Source organism: Sinocyclocheilus rhinocerous, unplaced genomic scaffold (assembly GCF_001515625.1).
Source record: "Sinocyclocheilus rhinocerous isolate Xijiao unplaced genomic scaffold, SAMN03320098_v1.1 scaffold1096, whole genome shotgun sequence".
Taxonomy (NCBI): domain Eukaryota; kingdom Metazoa; phylum Chordata; class Actinopteri; order Cypriniformes; family Cyprinidae; genus Sinocyclocheilus; species Sinocyclocheilus rhinocerous.
In genome coordinates, this window is record NW_015629514.1 from 129,756 (window position 1) to 151,420 (window position 21,665).

The following is a 21,665-nucleotide window of genomic DNA, read 5'->3' on the forward strand; positions in this document are numbered from 1 at the left end:
CATTCTAGTCCACAACAATATATCAAGGGAGTAAATGCAAAGTTGTTGTGTTTTTGTTTATTCGTGGTTTTAGCATATATCTAAAAAGTGGTCAAGCAGAAACATGTTCTTCAGCACTTTGCATGAATCAGTGAATCATGCAGTTTCATTCAGCATGCGACGAATGCAGTGTTTCATACTAATCTTTGTTGTCCAGGTCCGCGCCGACCCCTTCCAGAATGCAGCACCTGAGTCTTCTCCTGGCTGGTCCACTTGAGAAGGTTTGTTGCACCATAATAACAAATTAATTGCGTTGCATGAATCCTCCTTGAAAGAGAATGCAATCCCATTGAGCATTGCAGTTTGGTTGCTGCTTTAGAAGGCAGAGAGTGTTTAAAATGAGTTTATGGTAGTAGCCGTCATAACCAGACATAAATGCAGCTTCTGTAGTTTGAAACTGCTTCACAAGCGCTGCTGTGTTCAGTGTTCTTCTCTCCTCTGCAATTTTTAATTGGAGTGAGAGTGGGAACTAGGACATTATCACTAATTCAGTTTAGTTCAGTTGCGTTTAGTCCAACTAGGATTCATTTTCTGAACTCATCAACCCAGTACAGTGATCTGTGTCTGTCTGGATTTCACCTGTAAGTGTCTGAGACTCTAATCCAGTGGTTAGCAGATAGTTTGGCTACAAAAGTGGCAGCTACAAAGTCGCAGAAGCATTTGATAAATACCTTTTTGTTTTTGTCTTTTGTTGTGAAAATGTATTATTATTATTAATTTTATTTGTAAGTTATTTTAAATGATTTTTTTTAACCATCTATTTTAATTGTATTTTAACTTTATTATATTTATTTCAAATGTTTTTGTATCTTATTTTAACTTGTAGTTTTATTTTATTTTTTAAATTTATAATAATCAAATAATATTGTTTGTTATATTTATATATTTTTATTTTAAGTGTAATATTTACTTGCTATTATAATAATATTTACTTGCTATTATAGTCATTGTCAAGATGATAGTCAGTCATTTTTTATTTAATTTTACTTTGTATTACACTATTTTTTTTCCTTTATATTTGAATTCATTATTATTATTTATTATTATTATTTTAAAGCTTGGATTTTTCCATGAAATTAGCCACTAAAGCTTGCATGGTGTCAACAAACAAACATCTGGAGATTACTTTAATCATTTGATTAGTTGTTGTTGTTTATTTATTATTATTATTATTATTATTATTATTATTATTATTTATGACTACATGATGTTCAAAAGACAACCAGGATGTGATTATGTAGGTGAATCATGGATGTGACTTGCTAGTAGGCTTGTAACAAAGTTACTGTAATGTGACTTCTGTTTAGGTTGTTTGTTGTAGCTTTGCAGCTTTGAAGGTTTTTCTTCCTGCATAGATTGTGTGCTTGTGCTGTGTGGAACATTCATTAACCCAGTGTGAATTAAAGCTGTGCTGTTGGAGAGATTCAGACTGCTGCTCGTCTGACATGAATGAATGTTAATCTGCTTGGCACTTAATTGTAGCATGGAGTTTCTGAACTTTATTTTTGATAATGAATGAAACGGGTTTTCCTACTCTCACAAAATGAGCCTTTCATGCCAGTAAAATTAACTTTTCCAGCAAACGAAATGTTGGTTGTTTCATTTCGTGACCGTTAGGTGGCGGCAGACACTGCTTTTACAATTACACTCACAAGCCTTTTAAATTGCCTTCGGTTTACGAACTAAGACGAATTTGGGTCTTTCCTTTTGTGTGAAAGGTGTTTTTTTTTGTTGTTTTTTTTTTCGCCACTGCAAAACGCTGCCTAAAAAATACATGCACAAGTACCGTAACAAAAAGAAATGGCATGCAATTGAATGAAAACTCAAAACAAGTGCTACAATAAATATTGAACTTTTTTTAATTCTGTGATTTTAAAATGTGTATGCTTGTGTTCATGTAAGAAATGAACGTGTTTGTACTGTATAAAGCAATTTATCAGATTTGACCAAAGCTCAGACACTTAAAATTGATTAATTTTAGCTTATTTACACAGTGACAAGAAAATTAACTGGATATTCATAAAAAGCTAGAGATTCTCTCAATGAGGAATTAACGGTAAACTTACACAAGGATGTTAAAGGAATAGTTCACCCAAAAATGAAAATTTGCTGAAAATGTACTCTCCCTCGGGCCATCTAAGATGTAGATGAGTGTTTCCTCACTGGAACAGATTTGGAGAAATGTAGCATTGCATCACTTGCTCAGCAATGGATGCTCTGCAGTGAATGGGTGCCGTCAGAATGAGAGTCCAAACAGCTGATAAAAACATCACAATAATCCACAAGTAATCCACACCACTCCAGTTCATCAGTTAACATCTGGAGAAGACAAAAGCTGCGTGTTTGTTCTACACAAATATGTGTGTGGATTTTGATGTGAGAGACAACAGGACTTTTTCACTAGCGGAAGCATTATTATGGATTATGGTATTTTGGCCAGAAGCAATGGTTTAAAGTTAAAATGCCTTGATGGATTTGTTTCTTAAAAACATAACTGATGGACTGGAATGGTGTCATAACTGATTGGAGTGGTGTGTATTATTGTGATGTTTTTATCAGCTGTTTGGACTCTCATTCTGACGGCACCCATTCACTGCAGAGCATCCATTGCTGAGACACTGATGCAATGCTACATTTCTCCAAATCTGATGAAGAAACAAACTTTGATGACCTGAGGGTGAGTACATTTTCAGCTAATTTTGAGTTTTGCCTGACCCATTCCTTTAAGATATATGATGGGAAACAATACAGTACTGTATACTGTAATGACCCTTTTACCCTTGATGTGCTTTAATCTTGTTCGCTGATGTTTCTCATGAAGTATGAATTTATAGCTTTGTCTAATGTGACATTTCTCAGAGAAGGCGAGCCAAATGCGCTGGTCGTGACATGAAGCGCTCTGTGAAGAAACACTGCATGTGGCGGCTTTGAGCTGTCAGTATGATGTGGGCTGGAGGAAGTGTGTTGTACTGTAGGCGTCTTAACGCAGACAGCACAAGAGAGCCCCTATTGAGTGTGTGATCGGGCCAAATGCCAATAATGAGAGTGTGTTTGAGTCTCAGACATACTGGAAGGATAAAGACAAGAAGGGAGGATCATAAACTATATCCATTCAAGTTTGGACATGCTTGAATGAATTTATGTTGCTCATAATCATAAAAACCTTTTGATCATTAGGCAGTCGTGGCCTAATGGTTAGAGAGTCGGACTTGTAACCCGAAGGTTGCGTGTTCGAGTCTCAGGTCCAGCAAGGGATTTTTGGTGGGGGGAGTGAATAACCAGCGCTCTCTTCCACCCTCAATACCACGACTGAGGTGAGACCCTTGAGCAAGGCACCGAACCCCCAGCTGCTCCGGGTGTGTGTGTGTGTTCACTGCTGTGTGTGTACACTTGGATGGGATAAATGCAGAGCGCAAATTCCGAGTATGGGCCACACATTTCACTTTTTACTTCCAAAAAGACAATACAAACATACTCTAAATATGGTCATAATAGGCAAAACATGAAATAAAAACGTAATTAAGGCTTAAGATTTGAAAATAGGGTTACTATTTGATAACAATTAAATTAAACTTAATTAAACTTGAAAAGCCAATACACACAATTAGGCATATTTTTTTATGCAAAACAAATTTAGCAAATTTTCCTTTTGATTTTGGAATAAAATATGATCCAGTTTTTTTCTGAGATTTGTCCATTTTCTCTTTCTCTTTATTTCTTGTTCTTGGTCAACTTTCCTCCCATTCTTGATTTGAGCTAATAGGGATTCAGGCTGGTTATATTGATATCAGATGTAATGCAATGATACACATTTACCTGTATATGGATTAGACACACACACACACATTCCCAGCATGCACAGGGATGAAGGGCAATGCCTAGCGTGAGGCTTAGAAATATCCCTCAAATGAATCCAGAGACTGATTCTAATGCTGATATATTTCACATCACAGCTTGTTTTGCGTTCATGTATTTTTATGAAGCGTATTCCAATCTCATTGTCCCCGTTGAGCCGCTTTCTAACAAAATTGCATTTGTTCCAGCTTTTTATAATCAAATAAAGTACCTGGGTTACCCTATGCTGAGTTTCCAATATCCAAAAAATCCAGCTACAGCACGAAACCTGTACTTATGAAGCATCTTCACCTTTTCAGAATGATTGTCGTATGTCCAGAATGGAATACAACTTTAAAATTCTCAGTCTAATGAAATAATGAATCAGGAAACAGATGCTGAAATTACTTCCAAGTCAACTGACAGATTGAAAATAGAAAGTCAAGTGCACTGCATTGTATTGAATTGTGGAATGCAGTATTTTAGGCACATTTTGGCAAATGTAGGTCATCTAGGTACTACATGCATAAAGAAAATGTACATATACTACTGTCAATTCTGCAGAAAGAATAGTATGCTATTGCAAATTGATGTATTTTCTACTTTTAAAGTTGCATGCATCCATCTAACAAAACATTTTGCTAATGTTCCCATTATGTTATGAAAACCTTATTTCTGAGTGTTCTCTGAACTATCAAAATGTCCATTTATTTAAATGTTTTAAAAATGTTTGTTTATGTGAACATTAAGGGAACATTCCATTTTATAATTATGCAATCATAATGAAAACATTAGTTTTGAATGTTCTCTGAACATTCTGAAACAAGTTGTAACATTTAAAAAATATTAGACGAACATCCAACTAAATGTTTCAGAAAAAAAAGTTCCAAGAACAATGTATAAATAATGTTTTTGTGGTAATGTTTTGAGAACATCATCAAAGACCAGATAACAAATAACAGATAACAAACGTTCTATTAAAGTTACTAGTAACTCTATGTTTATAATGTTGGGTGAACCTTGCCAGAATGTTCTGAGAACGTTCCCTGATAACTGACAAAGATCTCAGAGCTTAAAGACATGGACTGAAAGCCACAAACTCTCATTTTGATTTCACGGGCCCTTTAATGTGATCTAACATCTAACATGTGTTTAACATCTTTCAGAACTCTTAGATGTGTGCCTCTTTACCATTACGCATTACACAAGCAGCGTTTGTTAGGAGAAGCCTTCATGTGGGAACTCCACCACATCACAAATCATCTCAGTCAGCAGCTGTTGAGCAGAGCAGCACAGCAGCGAATTCACATTCACATTCACAGACACGACCACCAGACCTGGACCAGAGCCACTGGATGCACACAACAGGTTACTGTTATTACTCAGACCCAATGTCTGCTTGACAATAGGTTGATGTCCAGAGTCAGAGCTGGTGTAAAAACACAACTCTAAGACAACATCATACAACATTCACTTTAGTAAAAAAAAAAAATTTTTAAAAAGGCTTTTCAATGTAGTAAATAAAGATTAATGGAGTACATTTAATAAGAAATTACTATTGCAGCACTTAATGTTTTTCAGCATATAAGTTATTTCCTGAAACATAAAATTAATGTTCAAAAGTTAAAACGGCCCCTATAGACATTTGTGTTTAATTTGTATATACTTCGTTTTATTAAATAAATTAAAGTTTATTAAAGTAACTTTTTTTGCACAATGCACTCTTAAAAATGCTGGGTTGTTTCAACCCAACTTTGGGTCAAATATGGACTAACCCAACTTTTGGGTTAAAAATTCAATTAAAAAATTTAACCCAACAGCTGGGTTAGTTCATATTTGACCCAACATTGGGTTGAAAATATTAGACGAACATCCAACTAAATGTTTCAGAAAAAAAAGTTCCAAGAACAATGTATAAATAATGTTTTTGTGGTAATGTTTTGAGAACATCATCAAAGACCAGATAACAAATAACAGATAACAAACGTTCTATTAAAGTTACTAGTAACTCTATGTTTATAATGTTGGGTGAACCTTGCCAGAATGTTCTGAGAACGTTCCCTGATAACTGACAAAGATCTCAGAGCTTAAAGACATGGACTGAAAGCCACAAACTCTCATTTTGATTTCACGGGCCCTTTAATGTGATCTAACCATGTGTTTAACATCTTTCAGAACTCTTAGATGTGTGCCTCTTTAACGTTACGCATTACACAAGCAGCGTTTGTTAGGAGAAGCCTTCATGTGGGAACTCCACCACATCACAAATCATCTCAGTCAGCAGCTGTTGAGCAGAGCAGCACAGCAGCGAATTCACATTCACATTCACAGACACGACCACCAGACCTGGACCAGAGCCACTGGATGCACACAACAGGTTACTGTTATTACTCAGACCCAATGTCTGCTTGACAATAGGTTGATGTCCAGAGTCAGAGCTGGTGTAAAAACACAACTCTAAGACAACATCATACAACATTCACTTTAGTAAAAAAAAAAAATTTTTAAAAAGGCTTTTCAATGTAGTAAATAAAGATTAATGGAGTACATTTAATAAGAAATTACTATTGCAGCACTTAATGTTTTTCAGCATATAAGTTATTTCCTGAAACATAAAATTAATGTTCAAAAGTTAAAACGGCCCCTATAGACATTTGTGTTTAATTTGTATATACTTCGTTTTATTAAATAAATTAAAGTTTATTAAAGTAACTTTTTTTGCACAATGCACTCTTAAAAATGCTGGGTTGTTTCAACCCAACTTTGGGTCAAATATGGACTAACCCAACTTTTGGGTTAAAAATTCAATTAAAAAATTTAACCCAACAGCTGGGTTAGTTCATATTTGACCCAAAGTTGGGTTGAAACAACCCAGCATTTTTAAGAGTGTAGAAAGTTAAAATTAACATGGGGGGGGGGAAGAAATTATTCATCAAGGATGCATTAAACTGATCAAAAGTGACAGTAAAGACATTTATAATGTTACAAATGCATTCTATTTCAGCTAAATGCTGTTCTTTGGAACTTTCTATTCATCAAAGAATCCAGAAAAAAACTGTACACAACTGTTTTCAACGTTGATAATAATCAGAATTGTTTCTTGAACAGCAAATCAGCATATTAGAATGTCACTTGCAGGTAAAAACTTCAGGTTTTGTATTTTAGCATTATGTTTGCAATAGCTTTCTGTACCAGATGGTGTCAGCATTGAGTTAATTCTTAAAAAATACATTAATATTAACACACACTCGGGCTAAGAGCATATCCAGTTCTCTTTGAATTGTAATTACAACCTCTCATTATTACAGACATCTGCAGGATAGCTGCTTTGGAGATCTGGCTCTATTTTAGACTCACCACATGAGTGAATCCCCACAGGATCTCGCTAAAACACCTCCAATCACCCTGTGCACTGGAACAGCAAAGGTCAAACTGTATTAAAGACTGCATCACATCCACTGCCAGCCTGAACCTCTGGAACAGCAGTTAGATTTGTCATAGGAATCTCTACACAAGTATCTTTCCTGCGGTAAATCTCAGCCTTTCTTCTGCGTCCAGAGTTCATCAGGCTGACTAAACATTTTCCAAAACACAAGGTTTAATGTTGTTCTTTTTTTTAAAGAAAAGAAATTCTCAACTTTGCACTCTTAACCATGGTAAAAATCTCTTTAATGCATCATCTCTTTTGGTGCTTTAAGTTACAACCTGTGCCTGAATTTCTTCATAATGTTCAGTAAAGTTGTTTTAAACCTCAGGTTTGAGATCTGAGAGACCCTAAGGCCGTTTAATAGGTCAAAAACCATACTCAAGGCAAAACACCACAGGCAAAAACATTGCATTTTCATGCAATGGTCAATTTTGAGATTTTGGGGTATTTTGCTATTTTGCTTTCAGACTAGTGGACTTTCAAACAATATTTATTTTATTGCACTTTATATATTTGTGTTTGTAGTTTTCAATTACAATACATATCTTTAAAGCTGTTTTCTCAGTTTTTTTCTTCTGCGTTGAGCCAGAAAACTCTACTTTAGTAGCATTAATATAAACCAAAATGTATTATATTCTAAAGGTTTTCATAGACAACTGATATATATTTAACATTTTATTCCTAAAACATATTGGAAATGTATTTTTTTTTCTGGCTGTTAACAGTATTTTTCAAAACAAAAACACACACACACACACACACACACACACACACACACACACATGTTGTGTTTCCATGTTTTATGGGGACATCCCATAGGCGTAATGGTTTTTATACTGTACAAACTGTATGTACTATTGCCCTACACCAACCCTACCCCTAAACCTACCCCTCACAGGAAAGAAACTGCATTTTTACTTTCTCAAAAAAACTCATTCTGTATGATTTATAAGCTTGTTTCCTCATGGAGACCTCAAAAATGTCCCCACAAGGTAAAAAAATTTACTAGTATTACTATCCTTGTGGGGACATTTGGTCCCCATAACGTGATAAATACCAGGTACACACAGTATGATTTATAAGCTTGTTTCCTAATAGGGACATCAAAAATGTCCCCACAAGGTCAAAATTTACTGGTATTACTATCCTTGTGGGGACATTTGGTCCCCATAACGTGATAAATACCAGGTACACACACACACACACACACACACACACACAATAAAAACCTTTAACTCTAATAGGTCAACAAAATAAAACAAGAATTTTGAACCTGGTGTTATTCAATGCTCAGATTTTGTTATGCAAATTAGTGCATATTTAATTAGATTATGCACAATTTACATATTTAAATATAACATTTCATAAAACTTGTAATATCTAACTTGTGTTTTAAATTATTTGCAGTTTTTTTTTTACCCTATTCTTGTAGTCTCTTGCCTTAACTTTAAAGTAGGAGAACTGATTAATAAAATTTTGATAACTGTAAATGTAAGATTTACGAGGTCTCAGAGATACCAGTCATGTTTCTGAAAAGTGCTTACTCTGTGATGATTAAAACTTCAATAATATCAACCTACTGGGTTTTGATTAGGTCTGCGAAAAGAATTTGAAAAAATAAAGAGAAAATAAGAGGTTGACTTTGAAATTACTGTTGTTACGTTAAAACATAAATCACTGGGGTCTCCAAACAAATGCATAAATGTCGGTGCTTCATATTGTTTTTCTGTTTAATATGTGCTAAATAGCTTGTGATAGTCTGTTTAATGGCAAGTTCTCATTGTGACAACTTACCCCATATAACATGACAGTATTATTATAATGCCCACATGGTGTACATATTTTTTTCTGTTCAGTAATTGTGGAAAATTTAAGTGGGTTTTTTTTGTAATCAGAGTTTGTGTTCAGAAAATGTCATATTTATTAACTGCGGTGAAAAATGAGAAAACTAGTTATCAGAGCTGGATAGATTACTTACAAATCGTAATTCGTTACTGATTCCAAATTACATGACAAAAATCATAATCCATTACATTACACATTTTAGGTAATACAATCAGACTACTTTTAGATTACTTTTGTCCTATCTCATTTATCACATTGATTTAAATAGGATAATCTTGTATCATATTGATATAAAAATTCAAAGATTAAGAAAATATGTTCCATTCATTGTTATTAACAACATGAAGTGCATTAAACATTACATTACATTATAAAGGTTTCCCAAACTGGGGTTCATAAAGGAACTGTAGGGGGTTCATGAGTTTAATGAAAAGCTAATAATTAATTAAATTATAAAAATGTTAAATTAAAATAAAACATTTTAAAATCAATCAAAATAAAACATATACTAAACAAATATTTTATTTGTTTACCTGCATGTCATGTGACCATAACCAACAATGTGAACATGCAAATGTGATAGTTTATTATTAAAATATTTATTTAAAAATCTCAGGGGTACTTCAAGTAAATATATTAGGTGAAAGAGGTTCAGATGACAAAAAATAAAAAAATTGGGAATTTGTGCATTTTAATGTGTTTGAAAGACAAAAGCCTTCCAAAGCTATAGTAATACATGGTTAAATAACTTACTGAGTGATAATTCAAATAAAAATTAATGTGTTCATCAGTAGTTAATGCAATGTTGAAACACTTCCTAAACCTGAAATGATTTTTGTAAATCCAGTGGTCAAATGCTGTGTCTTTCTGAATGTATACAAGCGGTAGCCTATTTTAGAAAAGAACATAGGGGTCATATGATGCTATTTTAAAGATCATTATTTTGTGTATTTGGTGTAACAGAATATGTTGACATGCTTTAATGTTCAAAAAACACATTATTTTTCAAATACTGTACATTATTGTAGGTCCTCTATGCCCCGCCTCTCTCAAACGCTTCGTTTTCTACAAAGCCCCCTCCTTTGACAAGCGCAGTCCGCTCTGATTGGCCAGCTGACCCAGTGCACTGTGATTGGCCGAACACCACAAGCACACCTCGGAAATGTAACGCCCCTTACCATAATCACGAGCTTCATCTTTCAAAATAAATGTAAAGACAGAGCCCGAAAGGGGAACAGAGTCCCGTGACAGACACAGAAGAGAAAGGAAACATTGAAATCGCATCATATGACCCCTTTAAAAGATGAAAAAGAGGAATTAGGGAGAATCAATAAATTATGAATAATTTATTGCTATTGTGTAAATAATATGTGATCATGTAATCCATAAAAAAGCAACTGTAGTCTGATTTCGAGTATTTTAAAATGTAATTAGTAATCTAATTACAAGGAATCTGATTACGTAATGATTAGTAAGTTACTAACCAGCACTGGTAGTTAGTGTGACATTGTTTTCCTGTTCAGAATCTGTGGAGGTCCAGTTTTGTAATCGGTGCTAGCATCACCTCAACACTAAATCAAGATACCTCACTTACTATGAGAAGCCCCCTTGATAGTAAACATACTTTGGCGTAGACGTCGTGCGTGCGCGTGGAGGGAGGGAGGAGCCGTGCGCGCTCCCGACACGCACTGTCTGTGAGAGAGAAGCGGCGTCCTCATAACTTTTCCCTGACGGATAATTCATGACAAAAATCAGGTAATGTTGCATTTACATCTTCAGTGCCCGCCGGTGGATGTTAACGAAGTGTTCAAAGAGTTCCAACATCCGTTACAAAGGCTCGCGCGTTCGGCTGGAGTTTGATAGTTTGTTGCGCGCTGTTTGTATCGCTGCTCTCTCAGATTAAACGGGAATGTGCCGAGGCTGGTCCGCTTCTCTATCCCGGGATACCAGCACGGTGTCTAGTGTGTGGATGTGGGTTATGAACTCTTTAAGTGTAGGCTGAAACTCTGTGGCACGTCTAGTTGGATTATTGGTGTGTCCTGCTGGGATCATCTCCTCCTGAAGTGGGAATTCTGGATGTTAGTAATATGAATCTGTGGGATATATGGATTGTAGTGGGAAGCATCATCACATTTATTATGCTGAATCTTTCCATGAGTTCATAATGTGCTTTTCCCACATAGTTTATGTGAGTTTTGATTATATACACCGCTCTCAGACTCCCTTCTGACTCTTGAATGAATTGATTGGTTTCCATTCCCTTAGAAACTTTTATCTACAATAACATACTTGGATCTAAAACATACTTGGAATTAGTTTTGCAGACAAAAATAAATGTTATGCATTCATTTGCAAAACAGCGAATAATCATTTCTGATTAGCTGGGTAGTAACTGATTACATGTAATCTGGAATACGTAATCAGATTCCTTGTAATTAGATTAAATTACATTTAAAAATATTTGGAATCAGACTACAGTTGCTTTTTTATTGATTACACCATTGCATATTATTCACACAATAGCAATAAATTATACATAATTTATTGATTCTCCCTAATTCCTCTTTTTCATATTTTAAATATTCCTTTCTAAAATAGCCAACATTCAGAAAGTCTAGCAGTTTCACACAAAAACCAGTTATTAGTCAGGTGGCTATAATTACACAGATGCAAATTGAGATGCCACATAGCATTTGACCACTGGATTTACAAAAATCATTTGAGTTTTAAGAAGTGTTTTCTCAGTATTTCAACATTGCATCAGCTACTTATGAACACGTTAATATTTTATTTGAATTATCGGTCAGTGGGTTATTTAACCATGTATTATTATGTCTTTGGAAGACTTTTGTTATTTCTTATTCACATGTAATGCAGGCATTCCCAAACTTTTTTGTCATCTTCTGAACCGCTTTCACCTTATTGAAGTACCCCTGAGATTTAAAAATAAATATTTTAATGATTCAGTATCACATTTGCATGCTCACGGTTCTCTGATGTTGGTTATGGTCACATGACATGCAGTTAAACAAATACAATATTTTTTTTAGTAAGTGTTTTATTTTGTTTGATGTTATTTTAAAATGGTTTATTTTAATTTTACATTTTTGTGATTTAAGTAGTTATTAGCTTTTCGTTAAACTCACAAACCCCCTGCTGTTCCTTTATGGACCCCAGTTTGGGAAACCTTTATAATGCAGTATAATGTTTTGTTTAATGCACTTCGTGTTGTAAATAACAGTTTTTCTTTGCATTTTTATATCAATATGATACAAAATTGTCCTATTTAAATCAATATGATAAACAAGTTAGATTAGAAGTAATCTAAAAGTGAAAAAAAAAAAAAAAAAAAAAAAGGTTGTCATCACCCATCTGTAAAATACATTCACACTCACGCCATGTTGATATGAGGATAACCTTCCCAAAGAAAAGTCGGATTTGTCACAAACTCCTCCTGTTGATTAGAGAAACGGTCAGTTAGTCTGTGTGCAGATGAGAGCAGGGTAGCATCAGATCTCTTACACTGGTGAGGATGCTGCAGCCCCAGACGAAGGAGAGCGAGTAGAAGGTGGCCAGCTGGCCCGACTCATTGAACTTGAAATATATATATATATATATATATATATGAATATATGAAAACTAGCTTGTATGACATTGTATAGACCAGGTAATGGAGGAAATGCATAAAGAAAGTGCTTCTATTTGTGTTATTTCATAGTTTTGGTCACTTTTTTTATTGTTCTAAATTGTCAAATTGTTCTAAAAAAAATGTAAGTAGGTGTGTCAAATGTTTGACTTGTAGCGTATTATAATTTTTAAGTACATTTTATTTACGGAGCGCTTTTTAGGGTACTCAAAGATGGTTACAGCTGAATCTCATGTTCAGGTCACATTTTGGCCTAAAAGAAAAGAAAACACTTTTTTATATAATTAATATGACACCTATTATTTTTTTTTATTTAGGTCTGTTACAGTTTGTTGCATTGTGTGATTTTTATTTGCATGATTAGTAATAGTAATATTTTCACATTTTTAAAATGTCCCACCACTCATGGCGGCTTAAACTATAGGATCATAGAGAGGTAGAAATCCCTCATCATCAGTGTTTAGATGGAGTTTTAATGCCCTGTTCTCCTCTGTGGAGCTGAGTCATGTTGGGTTGGTTATGTGCTGTTGACAGAGGGCACTCCTTTTCCTACCCTTAGGAAAGCTTACCATGGATTGACTGTACAGACTTCCCACGGTCATAGAAAACCAGGACTTTTTAAAATTGTAATTTGAAACTTATAAAATATTAAAAAAGTAATGGGAATTTCTTTAATGAGTCTAACTATGTTCAGCTCTTGTCTCTTCTTTGAATGCATTCTCTGTAAAGTGATTCTCATCTAGTAATCACAAATGACTGTAAAAGTCATGGAAAGTCAAAAAGTCTCGTGGTTCATAGCCAGCTGGCAAATAACAGGTGCTGGTATCGTATGTAAACACATGTAGTAGATACAGAGGGGCATGAAAAGTCCTCTAGTCCTGAGTGTCTTGATCCTGTGTCTTCACAATAAGTACATTATGTTTCACATCTGCTTTGCTGAAATAGCCATGTGCTCTCTAGAGGATCCGCTGCTGGAGTGATTTGGAAATACATGAATGGGTTTGTGTGACTCACAATATGACACACCTGTAGGGATTTAGGTTCAAAAGTCATCCTTCTATCTCTGATTGCCTTTAAGTAAAGTAAATAAAGTGTTAAGTAAAGCTGCCAGGCACAAATGCACTTTGAAGCTTGAAACAAATGTCGGAAAATGAAGTTTTCTCCGTCACGCTGGGCTAATGGTGCTGCGGTGCCGACTGGAATGAAAGAGAGATCTCTTAATTGCCCTCACTGGCTCCATCTGCATCAGCGACTGGTTGTCGGGGCTGTAGATCATGATGGGACATTTTTATGGTGCTGGGGTGATTCTGGTGACCTGCAGGGAAATGCTCATTTAATAACATTGTGCTAGTGGCCAGGGAGAGGGTTGTGTTACGTCCAAAACAAAAGCTGTGTTGTGTGTCTGCTTCAGCGGGGCACTCCAATGCTGTCAGTCTGGAAATAATAAACAAATTCTAGTGCTTTGTGGGAGGTTGAATTGCTTTAATGCGGTGTATTTCCGAGCACAGTTTATGTTTATCTTGAATGTGGATCTAAACGATGCTAATGACGATATCTCTCTGATTATGAGTTATTGGTACGGTTAAAGCAAGTAAACTTCACATCCACAAACAGAACTATATTATTCAGGTTTTTATTTTTTTATTTTTTATTTTTTATAGATATGTCTGGTTAGAAATTATGATCAAGAGCAATATATATTTTTTTACATTTTTCTTGTGTGTTGTTAAGACTTCTGTGACTTTATTTGAACTTTCTTTTAAAATCATGTTGGTCTGTTATTGTTAGGAGTGTAACTTGAACGTTTCGCTATATGTTCTGACATTGATTCTCTTATCCAGCTATACAATATTTGCTGATATTTTAAGAAGTCTTAAAAAATATACGATTTTATAAGAATCAAGGTCCTGTGATTGATATATCAATATTACAATGTTGTGTGCCTGTTATACACATCCAGTTACATTTTTATTAACCCACAAATGCATACATATAATGCAAACATTTAACTGAACTTTCTGAAAATTACAGTCCTCTATCCCAACTGGGTCATCCACAAGAAAACTTTTTAGTTTATTAAATAATATAGAAAAATAAATAATGAAAAAAAAATCAAGTCACATGAGGTCTTATGACAGTTTATCATTGGCTTGTGCATTGATTTGAAAGCAATAATAGTCAAGAAGTCTTTTAGTTATCTGTGCTCTCTAAAATGTGCAAATCTAGGACATGCACAACAAAATGAAGTAGTGCAGTTGTTGAAAAAAATACATTTATACAGAACAATAAATATACAAAATATTTGAATAATTGTAAAAGTTGTTAGAACATATTTGATGACAGCTCAGTGATCTTTTTATCTTTCGAACAGTCAAACAAGTCTTCTTGTACATCTATAAATATGTATATTGATTTTAGTCATTTGATGGATGCATCAATCCACACTGATGTATCATTACACCCCTAGTTATTATAGTGTTAATTTCAGCTAAAAATGGAAACAAAAGCACACACATCAACCTCAAATGGGTGCTCGACTAAAAAGTAGAAAAAATGAAATATAAAGTCGGCAACACCAAAGCTCCAAAAGTATCACATTTTTTTTTTTTAACTTTCTCATAGCGTGTGACGTTTCGAGCACGCAGGCTCTTCATCAGATAATTAGTTCATTTCAGCTAAACCACTTGTTGGTCATTTCACGTGTCAGTTAGACAGCTTCATCCAGTTTAATTGGGCAGTTCTGTACTCACAGCATTGTGGACCAGACTTTCCAAAAGTGTAGTCAAGGGTCTATTACTCTTAGAATTACAGACTCCTTTGAACCAGTTAGGTCTCAAACAAGGTCACAGAGTCTATTGAACCGCAGCACTGTGTGTGTTTTGGTTGAGCTGTCGTTTTTGGACGTGCGGTGAGCTCGCTGTGTGGGAATGTGCAGAATAAACTGTACCAGGTTGTGAAATGTAGAGCACTGCCATGACGGCTCAGAGACTGAGACTTTTCCCCTTGTTGCCACTGTGTTGATGTCCTTCCCATTTCCACCACTGTAGTTTACTGTTCCATCATCGTTAAGGGCCAAATATGATGTCTAACCTCTATTGTTTTTGTAGGCATTCTTGTATTATTCTGTTTCCTCTGCCGTTGATGTCTATGGCATCCTGTAGAGCGGTTTGGAGGAAAGTTATGACGTTTGGCACATTGATTGGTGATGATCTGAATAGAGCTCTGACCAATTTGGGGATCTCTCAGCCAACATAATTCTTGAAGCATATTGACTGATATAGTTTCCACCATCATGTTCATCTAATACTGGAAAAGTAAAATATATTTGCTTATTCTTTTCCCATTTTTTCATTCAGTCTCTGTCAGAATTGAATTACATAATCTTAAGAGCAAAGTAATTTTTTTTCTGCAATCTGCCAGCACAGATTTGAAGTTGGGAAGTGAATCTGTATTCTAGCTATTTTTTTTTTGACATTGCTTATTATTTAATATTTTATTTTAATTTCAGTTTTCTAAACATAATTGACAAAAGTTTGAGTCAGAATTCTTTGTAATGGTGAAAATTTTCATTTTGTAATTGCTTTGTTGATTTACTACCAAATGTGAAAGTTATATAAAACAGAACTCGCAAAAGTCAGGTGTTGTGAATAGGCCAATTTTTCTTGTTTTAGATGTTGGTCATGTTTATTCTTTATTCACAACAGAGCTCATCTGTTTTTGAACATCTATCAAAATACATTTGCTTAGATCTATTATAATTTACTCAATACAAGCACTTAGATGTCCATGATTTTTGCCGTTAGAGGGCTTTTCAAGGAAACCTCACGTCATGTTTGTCACGCAGCCAAGATGTAAAACATTTACAGTGCATCATGTGCAACCTCATTCTTCATTTCAGATTCACAGATATTAGTTACTCTTCTTTTGAGTATCTCAATGCCTTCAGTTTATCCTCTGCTCTTGACCTGCTAGTAAGTTCCCATAGTCTTATCTGAATGCTGTCATAGCTGATCACCTGTGATGTGTTTACCAGCCTCACATTCGCTCATTTACACTTCAGACTCATGGAATTTCGAAGAAGAATGTGTGAGAATTCTTTTTTTTTATGGCACTCTTGCTAAACCTTCCATCATTGAAAGCAGATTTTAGGTGGAGCTGTATGATTTACTGAATATAGGCCTATTTATGTATCCATCATCAAAAAGTATAAAGTCATCCAAATAAAATTTTATTTGCATTTTCACCAGTTCCATGTGATATATTGTCAGTATCCTGAAAAATATTGAGACATATACCTTTTTTGCTCTGAAATAAGGTGCTGTATCTGTTAAGTGTAGTCTGCTTAAGTTAGAGATTGCCAGGAGACTTTCTACAGGGTAAGTTAATATTTGACTTCAGTCAGATAAAAATAACCTACATCTCTGTAGCTGATCCGTTTGAAGGCCTGAAGTCATGAAGATTGATTTTCTTTCTATAGCTATGTTTTCTTGATTCTTCTGCTGATAATGATCATGAAGCATTAATGTAGGTGGAGGCCGTATGGATTGAGTTCCAGTGTTCTTTGAGTGAAGGAAGGAAGAAGCGCTCTGTTTTTCTAGAGTGTGTGTATGTTGGAGTGAATGAATGCTGTCTTGTCAGGTTGATTTAGTTTCCACAGCCTCAGGTGCAACTGTGAACTGGCAGTGAAAACAAGTCTCAACTTTGTTTAGGGAAGAGTATCTGATGAAATAAGGTGCTGTATCTGTTGTGCCTAAGTTAGAGATTGCCAGGAGACTTTCTACAGGGTAAGTTAATATTTGACTTCAGTCAGATAAAAATAACCTACATCTCTGTAGCTGATCCGTTTGAAGGCCTGAAGTCATGAAGATTGATTTTCTTTCTATAGCTATGTTTTCTTGATTCTTCTGCTGATAATGATCGTGAAGCATTAATGTAGGTGGAGGCCGTATGGATTGAGTTCCAGTGTTCTTTGAGTGAAGGAAGGAAGAAGTGCTCTGTTTTTCTAGAGTGTGTGTATGTTGGAGTGAATGAATGCTGTCTTGTCAGGTTGATTTAGTTTCCACAGCCTCAGGTGCAACTGTAAATTGGCAGTGAAAACAAGTCTCAACTTTGTTTAGGGAAGAGTATCTGATTCTTCTCACACTTTTCAGGTCATTCATATGACCAGGTTCCTATAAATCAAACATTATTACTGGTAAGTATTACTGATACTGTAGATATTTAGTAGGATGTAAGTTCAATGCATATATATTTCCACAGTATCACACAGATTTAATTTGTTAAATTATAAAATGTGAAAGTCTGCTTTAAACAATACCGGTTCCGGTGTCTAAATGGTGCCTGAACCGATACTTATTAAAAAATAAAAAAATAAAAATTCCCCCCAAAAATGATGGATTGGCCATTAGCACTATAAACACATGATGTCTGTTTCATTCATACTGGATGCCAGAGGGTGCCCTCGCACAGAAAATCCACATATCCTGTCACAGAAGTAGCAGAACTCATGACCCTCCAGGAAATCCCTTATATGGACAAAGGCATCGCTATTATATCTGTAACTGAGTAAACAGAACATATAAACGTTTTGAATGATAAAACTTCATACTTCAGTTTCATCATAGGTAGAATGCAAAATGTTTCAATACAAGCATTTCATTCAAATGTAATTTATGCAATATTTCAAACCTTTAACCCACTTGGGAAAATCAACCCATGGCAACAGTTTAAAAGTTGCCCAATTCTGTGGAAAAAACGCGGACTTGCATCAAACAAGAGCTACCGGAGTCAGCTTTGACTGATCACTGGTCAAGAATAAGGAGAGATGACTGACAAGATGCTGGAGTATTTGCTGCTCAACAGATCCTGAGCTCATTGACAAATATCTGATCTTGTAAGATGTGCTCCCTTTAGACAGAGTGCGTGTGATTGCGAAATCGAAAGTGAAAGTAAACAGCGCAAACGCTCATTCAAAAATATTTAAATACACCGCATCCTGAGAGCGAGGCATTTTAATTTAAGCATGTTTAGCTTAGTTAACGGAAGGCTACCTGCTGCCATCAGAGCAAGTGTAATTACTGCATTCACGCGCTCCTCGAATGCTCTCATTTCCCGAGTTGTGCTTGTGTGTCGGAATGTGAAAACAACATGGACATTCTCGTTACTACAAAGATGTGTTGGATTTGTATTATTAGAGCTTTCCGACTTAACTTTCCGTCTGGAAAAGTTATTTTTCACGTGCGGTGCCAGTGATGATGTTTCTTATGTCCGTTTCGGAGAACCAGAGGACAAATATTTCAATCGATCGCTCAGGCATAGCACCGAAATCTGCGTTCGGATTCGGTTCTAGTACATACCGGTTGCATAGGTACCGGGTTTCGGTACCCAACCCTATATGTTACCTGCTTAAGTTCAGATGACAATTAAAGAATAAGAAATAAGAAAAAAAAAGTTTAAAAAAGTCTGGTTTCATATCTTCTTTTTTTTTTTTTTATGGGAGATATGGTCCAAAATTTTTATTGTCAATGCTATTTATTGTCTTCAAAAGATAACCAAAAATAGCGGCCACTCAGGTGCCTTAAACCTAAAATATGTCCTGTCTGTCATCTGGAACAACAGCGGAGCCTAATTAACATGTTTGTAGTTGACTCACAGAGTCTCTGTTCTCGTATGGAGATAAGTAGAGGGTTGTTAGTGCAGGGGAGGCTGTGTTACTCTGCCTGAGTCAAATCTAAACTCACCAGCGTCAGCATGACTTCATTTTCTGCCCTGAAGAGGCGAGTGAGTCACTTAACTCGGGGTGTTGAAAACCGTCTGTTTCTGAGTTGTCTGTGCTCTGTTTAGACCTGTGATCATTCCTGTCAGATGGGAAGGGAAACTTTGACTTTCCACAGAAGGTTGGGTTGAGTTCAAGTGCTTACAGATCCAGGTCAAACAAGTACGTACTGCTTTCCAGAGCAAAAATATTACTTTTATTTTATTTTATTTACAATTTAATTTTATTTTATTTACAATTGTATTTAAAATTCTATTTAAAATTTCATTTAAATTTTATTTGATTTTATTATTTGATTTAATTTAATTCTTATTTAATTTTTATGTTTTTTCCCCTGTTTTTTCTTCTTCTTTTTTATTAAGTGTGCATCCTATTTTACAATTACACTAAACTTGCATTTGTCTGGTATTAGTGTTATTAAATCGCATTCTTAAAAGTGCAGAATATAGCCTTTTCTAAATGAAGAAAGATAGCATTGCGTGTTTAACACTGTTGTTGAGAGTGACTATTAATAGCATAAATGGAGATTTGTGGAATATTTCCATTTTCCAGTTACCCAGACTTCTCTTCCCTGTTTCCCAGAGCTGTTTGATGGACTGAAGTAAACTCATATAAAAAAAATATCATTGTTGCTCTTTTTCTTTCATGTCATTGTGAATGTTGCATGGCCATCTAAAGAACCGAGATACCGCCCGCTCTGGCTGCTATTGTCTTTTTCTTGCTCATTTCCTGTTTCAATGTGAAGTATTCTTCCCTCTGTCTGAGACCCTGTCCACACGAACGTGGTAATTTTTAAAACCGCAGCTTTTTCTGTGCGGTTAGGCCGTTCGTCCACACACAAACGCAGCACCAGTTCACTTAAACCGAACATTTTTGAAAACGCCTGCCAGGGTGAAGATTTTCAAAAACTCCGGTTGCAGTGTTATCGTGTAGACAGCGAAACCGGAGTTTTTGGCTTGTGACGTCGGAGCCTGCGTTGTTATCTCCGCCTACTGGAAACTTTTTCAGGCTTCTGATTGACCAACATGGCTTTACGGTTGAGATTATATCGCCACCTGTTGGTTAGGCATGCTCTTGACAGTGCTTCATAGCATGCGTTTGCGTTTTCATGTGGATGGAGATTTTTTTAAAAACGGAAGAAGGAAAAACTCCATTTATAAAAATACCAGTGTACGTGTGGACATGGCCTGAATTCACCTTAGGGGTGTGCAATCCCTGGTGAAAAAAAAAGTACACTTCCATAATGTACTTAAAGTGTTCTATTTTCGCGCACTAATTTTGTACTTAATATACTAAAAATTCTTCTTTAGTACTTCTTAAGATAATCTTAAGAACATCTAATGTACTCAACTGTGCTATTTTGAGACACCATTAATATGAACTAAAATGTGCTAAAAATGTATTTAAAAAATGTATTTAAGTACCACTTGAACCCATCTTTCATACAAGTGTTCATTTCATACAGTGTTTCCTGGGTTACCGCTGTAAACAAAGCAGAGCTGCGCTTATGAACACTACTTTAATATGCATTGTTCAGAGGTAAGATGAAAAGAAAATACCATGTACACTTTTCTAAAGATAGTCAGTTCCCCTCAGAGATACATTCATATAAACTCCTACTCCAATTGTATTGCGATTTGTTTGGCATCTCATCCGATTTGAAACGTCACATATTTGAATCGATTTTCGACCGGCTCGCGGTTAATTGTTACATCCCTATTAATATTTTTATTCATTTACAAAGAATGCTTCAGTACTGTTTTTTTATTAATCGTATCGTTCAGTGTGGTCCAACCTAAATATCGGTATCGGTAAAATCCACTATCGGTCGACCTCTACTGTACGTACAGCGACATACATTCACATCAAATGTTAACTCTGCGGTAGAGTTACACTCACGGGGCACTGCACTTTCTCAATCACAAAAGTACATTATGTGCTTTAAAGAGCAGGTCATATGGGTTTTTGAAAAATATCTCTTTTGCAGTTTATAACGTAGCTATCCTTAAATGAAAACAATCTGCAAAGTTGTTAATCAAAAAAGTGCATGATAAATAAAGATATTTTCTCTCAAAAGAGAGAGTCGATTCTGAATCGCC

The 21,665-nt window shown here is 35.3% G+C and overlaps 2 protein-coding genes across 3 annotated transcripts in view; both read left to right on the forward strand.

The window, feature by feature from the left end:
- The window catches only part of LOC107739049 (death-associated protein-like 1-B), a 6,960-nt gene extending 6,640 nt beyond the window's left edge, over nucleotides 1-320 (forward strand). Inside the window, exon 2 of one of the 2 annotated variants that reach the window (XR_001639963.1) lies at nucleotides 197-247. Coding sequence is in view for 1 of the 2 variants with exons in the window: in XM_016551018.1 (XP_016406504.1) it covers nucleotides 197-287 (91 nt within the window). In the remaining variant the exon portion in view is untranslated. Of the gene's footprint in view, nucleotides 1-196 lie in introns of both variants that reach the window. The other variant, XM_016551018.1, reaches the window with a different exon arrangement.
- Nucleotides 321-10,789: 10,469 nt separating this feature from the next.
- The window catches only part of LOC107739047 (protein TANC1-like), a gene marked incomplete at its 3' end in the record, with an annotated part of 173,052 nt that continues 162,176 nt past the window's right edge, over nucleotides 10,790-21,665 (forward strand). Inside the window, exon 1 of the mRNA XM_016551016.1 lies at nucleotides 10,790-10,900. The remainder of the gene's footprint in view (nucleotides 10,901-21,665) is intronic.